The following is a 6000-nucleotide window of genomic DNA, read 5'->3' on the forward strand; positions in this document are numbered from 1 at the left end:
TTTCAATAGTAAATACTGCAGTGCAACATGATCCCAGGTTGGTTGGATCCTTGGATGCAGAACTGTGGAGACAGAGGAACTGGGTGTACAGAGAAACCGTGTATGTGGAGGGCAGACTATAAATTATACTCAGATTCTCAGCTGTGCAGAGGGTCGGTGCCTCTAACCCCGCATTGTTCAAGGGTCAACTGTAATTCAATATACTAAGGTCAAACTCACTTTGCTTCAGAATTCCCTGGGGAGCTTGCCTTCTCTTTCTTTTTCTTTCTTTTTGTAATATTTATTTATCTATTTTGTCTGTGCCACGTCTTAGCTGTGGCCCACGGGATCTTTGCTGCGGCATGTGAGATCTTTTAGTTGCAGCATGAGGACTCTTAGTTGTGGCATGCATGCGGGATCTAGTTCCCTGACTAGGGATTGAACCCGGGTCCCCTGCACTGGGAGCGCAGAGTCTTACCCACTGGGCCACCAGGGAAGTCCCGTGGGGGAGCTTTTCAACAGTACAAATGTCTGGGCTGCACCCTGGAGATGCAGACGTAATGGGTCTGGGGTGGGGCCTGGGCACCCATATTTTTAGATACCCCATCAGTGAGTCTGGTGAACAGCAGGGTACAGAACCAGCACACCTGCGCCAAGTGCCTGCCCACCTGCCACCTCCTTCAGTCTTCCTAACCCGCGAGGGGAGCGTTATCCTCTTTACTTTACAGTCAAGTAAAACTTCAGAGCGGGGTCACACAGTCAATACTGGGCAGAAGTGAGATTCAAGCTCAGGTTTCCTTCCACCTCACGCTTTTGCCCACAATACCAACTTAGCTGACACTGCCGTCATTTCTGAGCCCTCGGTATACACGCACTCTGTGTGTGTTTCTAGTGAAACTAACCCGGAGGGAAGGCAGATGTCCTAAGAGGCTGCTCATGAGTCCAGGGCATGTCTCTCAAGAGGCTGCCCTGACAGCAATCCAGGGGCTTAGCATCTGGGCTGGACCCACAGATGGCAGGAACAGGGCAGGGCTTCTGTACACCTCCCGTAAACTTCACAACCATCCAGGGGTACCAGCATCGTCCTAAAGCTACAACCCCTTGAATCTCAGAGAATAATGGTGGAGCCAGAATCTGAGGTCAGCCAAGCCCAGCTTCAGAGCCTGGTTTGCTGCTCCGTCCACCCCAAGCCCCTAGTGGGCCCTTTAATCAGTGGCACCACTCATTGATTTCCTTCCAGATCTGAGATGCTCCCTCCTGCCATGGGCGAGAAGCCCGGAGGAAAGGTGTCCCCACGGTACTTTTTTTTTTTTTTTTTTTTTTTTTTCTTTTTGCGGTATGCGGGCCTCTCACTGTTGTGGCCTCTCCCGTTGCGGAGCACAGGCTCCGGATGCGCAGGCCCAGCGGCCATGGCTCACGGGCCCAGCCGCTCCGCGGCATATGGGATCCTCCCAGACCGGGGCACGAACCCGTATCCCCTGCATCGGCAGGCGGACTCTCAACCACTGCGCCACCAGGGAGGCCCCCACGGTACTTTTGAATGTGTGGTTCCCGGCGTTGTGGGCATTGATCTTCCTCCAGTTGCTGACAAACGCCTGCAGCCTGTGGTGGTACTCCTCCAAGCTGTATTTCTTTTGGTGCTGAAACAAAACACATCAGCAATAAGTCACAGAAACAGGATGCAGCTCACCCAGAGGGAGACAGTTTTGTTTTCTAAGAGGAAGATTGGAGGTTTTCTTTCTGCCATGATTCTCAGGCCGAATCTGTATCACAGGCAGGACACCGCCCTGGGTCTCTGTGGTGAAAGTCGGGAAGTTACAAAGCAACCCCCCGCTGCCTCTGGGGACCTGTGGCCAGAATGAAGCCCATGCAGCTGCCAGAGAGTCAGCCAAGAGACCAAGAGGCCCTGGTGAAGGACCTGCCAAGTGCAGGTCACCTCTGGACACCACAGCTGGTACTAGGTCAAGTTAATGGCAGAAATCACCATTTTTCAAAAATACGCACACTAGTGTTTTCCAACTGATTTTGCAGCAAGCACACAATGTGACGTGAATACAAAATACAGAAACAAATCTCAAGGCTTAAAAGGCTCCTAGCCAACTTCATCACTGGGGACCACTGGAAGGAATTCACTTAACTGAATCTTGCCCAGTGCTTGACCGATTCCCAGTTGGGAAAGACCCAGGGAGATGGGGTTGGAAAATTCCTCTTCGTTATCTCAAATCCAGCACAGTTTCATTTGATAACAGGAAACTTAGTGAAGTGAAAAACTTCAGAAAGAAGTTGGACACTGACCTGCAACATCCATGACTTAAAGTGAAACTTCTCTGCAAAAAGAAAAAAAAAAAAAAATTAGGCCTGGGTGTCTTGCAGTAACGTCTATAGCCAAGTAGGGCACATCAGAACTGATTTGCATTTTAGGGAACTGGGCTAAATTTAACACATCAAAAATGGTGTTATCTAATGCTGAACGTGAAGAGGAACTCAAACTCTTACCACTTTTGTACTCCAAATTAATTTTGAAAAACTACATGTCATTAACCTATGGTATTTTTCTTTTTTCGGTACGCGGGCTTCTCACTGCCGTGGCCTCTCCTGTTGTGGAGCACAGGCTCTGGACACGCAGGCTCAGCGGCCATGGCTCACGGGCCCAGCCGCTCCGTGGCATGAGGGATCTTCCCGGACTGGGGCACGAACCCGCGTCCCCTGCATCGGCAGACGGACTCTCAACCACTGCCCCACCAGGGAAGCCCCTAACCTATGCTATTAAAAGTCAGGATAGTGGTGATCCTTAGTGGGGGTACAGAGGGGGCTTCTGGGGTGCTGGTGATGTTGTATGTCTTCATCTGGGTGCTGGTTTCACGAGTATGTTTAGATTATGAAAATTCATTAAAATGCATAGTTAATGATTTGTGCATTTTTCTGTGCCATACTGCAGGAAGAAGTTAATTTAAAAACCTATATATCCCAAGTGTGGGCAAAATTTTGTTAAAGGGACAGATGGTAAATATCTCAGACTTCGCTATCTCTACAGTCGGTTACAACTACTCAACTCTGCCCTTGTGTGTGAAAACGAAGGGGTGTGACTGTTTCAATAAAACTTTATTTACAAAAAACGGGCTGGCCAGTCGTTTGTACACCCCTACTATATCCACCCTTGTACATTTTTAAGTTATCTAAAAACTGCACTTCAAATTTTCATAGCTGCAAAGGATGTATTCCAGCTTATTGTAAAGAATGACATATAAAAATAAGACTGTTACATCATTCTTTTAAAGCTGGCCAGAAGGATCCATGATACCATCATGATTTGATATCCACCATCAATAACATGAACAAGTCCTTCTATAAGAGCTGGATGTTTTAGATAGTTTCTTTTTCTCCTTGAACTCCCATCTCTATCCACATCTCACAGAATTTTACCCTAAGGGAGCATCTGTTTATACTTGGTCGCTCTAGCATCCTTTTATGCAACAACAGGAACAGAAAGTATACATTTAAATTACTTTTACTTCCTGTGACCCATATACCTCTATTATAAAAATTTATTCTGGATTAAGTCATCATCATCACCATCATTATTAACCCTGATTAAAACATGTCAAATATACCTTATGAAAAGTATTTGTTAAACATAAAAAGTAAACTTGTATTGGAAAGTCATCTCTTAATGAGGTAAATTAAACTTTACTAACAACCCCCCTCCCCATGGATTTATATATTCATGGGTGAATATTACCTATTTTCTTGAATGGGTTAGCATTAATTCTGGTCTTTGTCTCAGCCCTTTAAAAGGGCTGAGAAATTCTGCTCAAATAAACAGGATTGTTCATTGCTTATTGCTTCTGGGAACAGAAGGCAATTTTTAGAGCAATGTCGCTCAATTCCTTGCACTCCTTCCTACGCCCCAAATCACATGGTGCTCCATTACGCAACATTATTTCTAGGACCCTGGCAGCTGATACGTCGGTGAGGTCCTCTCTTCTCTTGGAAGTAAAGGGTTTGGAAATAGATTCCCTGTCTGTGCCAGTATCACTTGGAGCTTTTTGTGTTTCCCCACTGATCCACACCCCACAGTTTGAAGATCACTGTTGTATGGAATTTAGGATCTCCCCTTGTGGGTCACAGATCTGTTCCAGAAAGCAAGTGATAGCCATTTTCCTTGGAGAAGAAATGCACATTTCCCCAATATATGCCCTGCGTGGGGTTTCAGAGGATTGCAAATCCTAGTTAAGGCCCTGCTACAGCTGATGGCTTCAGAGGAAGACAGATCTCAACTTAGGACCAGGGTTTAAGGCAGATGGAGTTTAGGACAACTGACCAGTGCTTGCCTCCAGAGGTTTCAAAAGCAACAAGCAGGTGTGAAAACCCAGTATTAGTTCTCATTCACTGGAGGTCAGCAGAAGAAAAAGCCAGAGATGATCTTGGGCGAGAAAGATCTCTGGTGACCCTTCACCCCAATCTCAGATAGATCCATTTCAATCCATTGTGACTTTTGGAAGAAAGCACACATCCTTTATGTACCGCCCTGTCTCGGGGACCACGTGGGAGTATCTAGAACAGGCATTAGCCTGTTTTTGTACGGCCCACGAGCTAAAAGTGTTCACACTTTTAAAAGGTTTTTAAAAAATGACATTTTGTAGCACCTTAAAGTCATTTGAATTCAAATTTCAGTGTCTATAAGTAAGTTTCCGGGAATACAACCCACTCATTCATTTGCACACTGCCTATGGCTGCTTTCAACACAAGTAGCTGCTACAGAGCCTGTGTGGTTCACAAAGCCTGAAATATTTACTATCTGGCCCCTTACATAAGGAAAAGTTTGCCAAGCCCTGCTTTGGTGTTAAGACGGCTTCCAGCACCAGCCCTCTTCCTCCACGCAGGCCACAGCCAGGGTAAAGCAAAGCCCTGGCTTGGGGGCAGCTGGGTTTTCCTTAGGTTGGGACTGAGCTGGAGCTGGGCATCCTCCCAGGTCTGCAAGACTGGGGGACTTCCTTGGACAAATGGGTCGGGAGGAATAAGGCAAGATTCTGGTCGAAGAGATTCAGCCCCAGTGATCTTTGTCCCATCCCCAGGCTGCTCTTTGGCTACAATTCTTTGTCCTCAGGGTGAGGGGGCTGGTGGTCTGCTGAGGTCAGAGCCTGTGGGCAGTGGGCAGAGGCTGAGGGTGGGGAGTGGCAGGGCAGGAGGGAGGCTGCAGGGGCGAGTCTTCAGCCTGGGGAGGTGGCTGGACCCCCAGCAATAGAAGGGGTGTAAGAGCAGCATGAAGCTGGGCCACTCACAGCCCACCTGGCCATAAAGGGGAGCCCTGGGGCTGGACCTTACCACCCTGAGCCCTTGGAACAAACACCCTCCGTCTTCAGGGGCTAAAACTGCTATTGGTCTAAGTGCAGGTCACTCCTCCAAACAGCCCGTCCAGCCCATTGTACAGACAGACTCTCAAGGCGCCTCTGGGGATCCCCTATGTGCCAAGTCCCTCGAAGCTACGAGGAAAGGCTGGAAAGTCCCTGCTTGCCTCCGGCAGGGGCAGATCAACGTCTTCTAAGTCTCCAGGTGCGGGGTGGAGGGCAGAAGGGGCCGCGGACTGCTGTGGCGTTCGAGTCTCGGCAGCGCCCCGAGCAAGGGGGACCCTGGGCACCTAGCCACCCGCTCCTCGGCTCACGCGAGACGCCCGCCCTCCAAACCTCCCCCTCTTCCCGCCCCCTCCCCGTCACACAGGTCACCCTGGCTGGAACCCGGTTCCCGACCCGCAGAGCCCTTGAGCCTCGGGCCTGGGAAATGCGCTGCCCGGCTGCTCCCGAGCCCAGAGTCCCCACCCGCCCAAGGTCCCCCGAGTCTCCGACCTGCCGGGCCCCTTTCGGGGGGCGCTCGTCCCCGTACCTAGGGAGCTCACTGCCAGGTCGGCGGCGCCGCAGGCGGTGGGGCCCAGGAGCCAGGCTCCGGCGCAGAGCAGCGGCAGGACGGCCCACATCGTGGCAATGGCAGCGACCCGGCCGGCGCACTGGCTGCGAAGGCCGCGGG

General features: G+C 50.0%; 1 protein-coding gene across 2 annotated transcripts in view; it reads right to left on the reverse strand.

Annotated features, from left to right (window-relative positions):
• Positions 1-6000, reverse strand: part of CTSH (cathepsin H) — a 20081-nt gene extending 14081 nt beyond the window's left edge. The window contains exons 1-3 of one of the 2 annotated variants that reach the window (XM_081227006.1): positions 5860-6000; positions 2275-2306; positions 1514-1619 (exon numbers count right to left, since the gene is read on the reverse strand). In XM_081227006.1, the coding sequence (XP_081083132.1) occupies positions 1514-1619; positions 2275-2306; positions 5860-5950 (229 nt within the window). In that variant the 5' untranslated portion in view covers positions 5951-6000. Of the gene's footprint in view, positions 1-1513; positions 1620-2274; positions 2307-5822 lie in introns of both variants that reach the window. The other variant, XM_081227007.1, reaches the window with a different exon arrangement.

The sequence above is a fragment of the Mesoplodon bidens genome (assembly GCF_964165515.1).
Source record: "Mesoplodon bidens genome assembly, chromosome: 3".
NCBI classification, from domain to species: Eukaryota; Metazoa; Chordata; class Mammalia; order Artiodactyla; family Ziphiidae; genus Mesoplodon; species Mesoplodon bidens.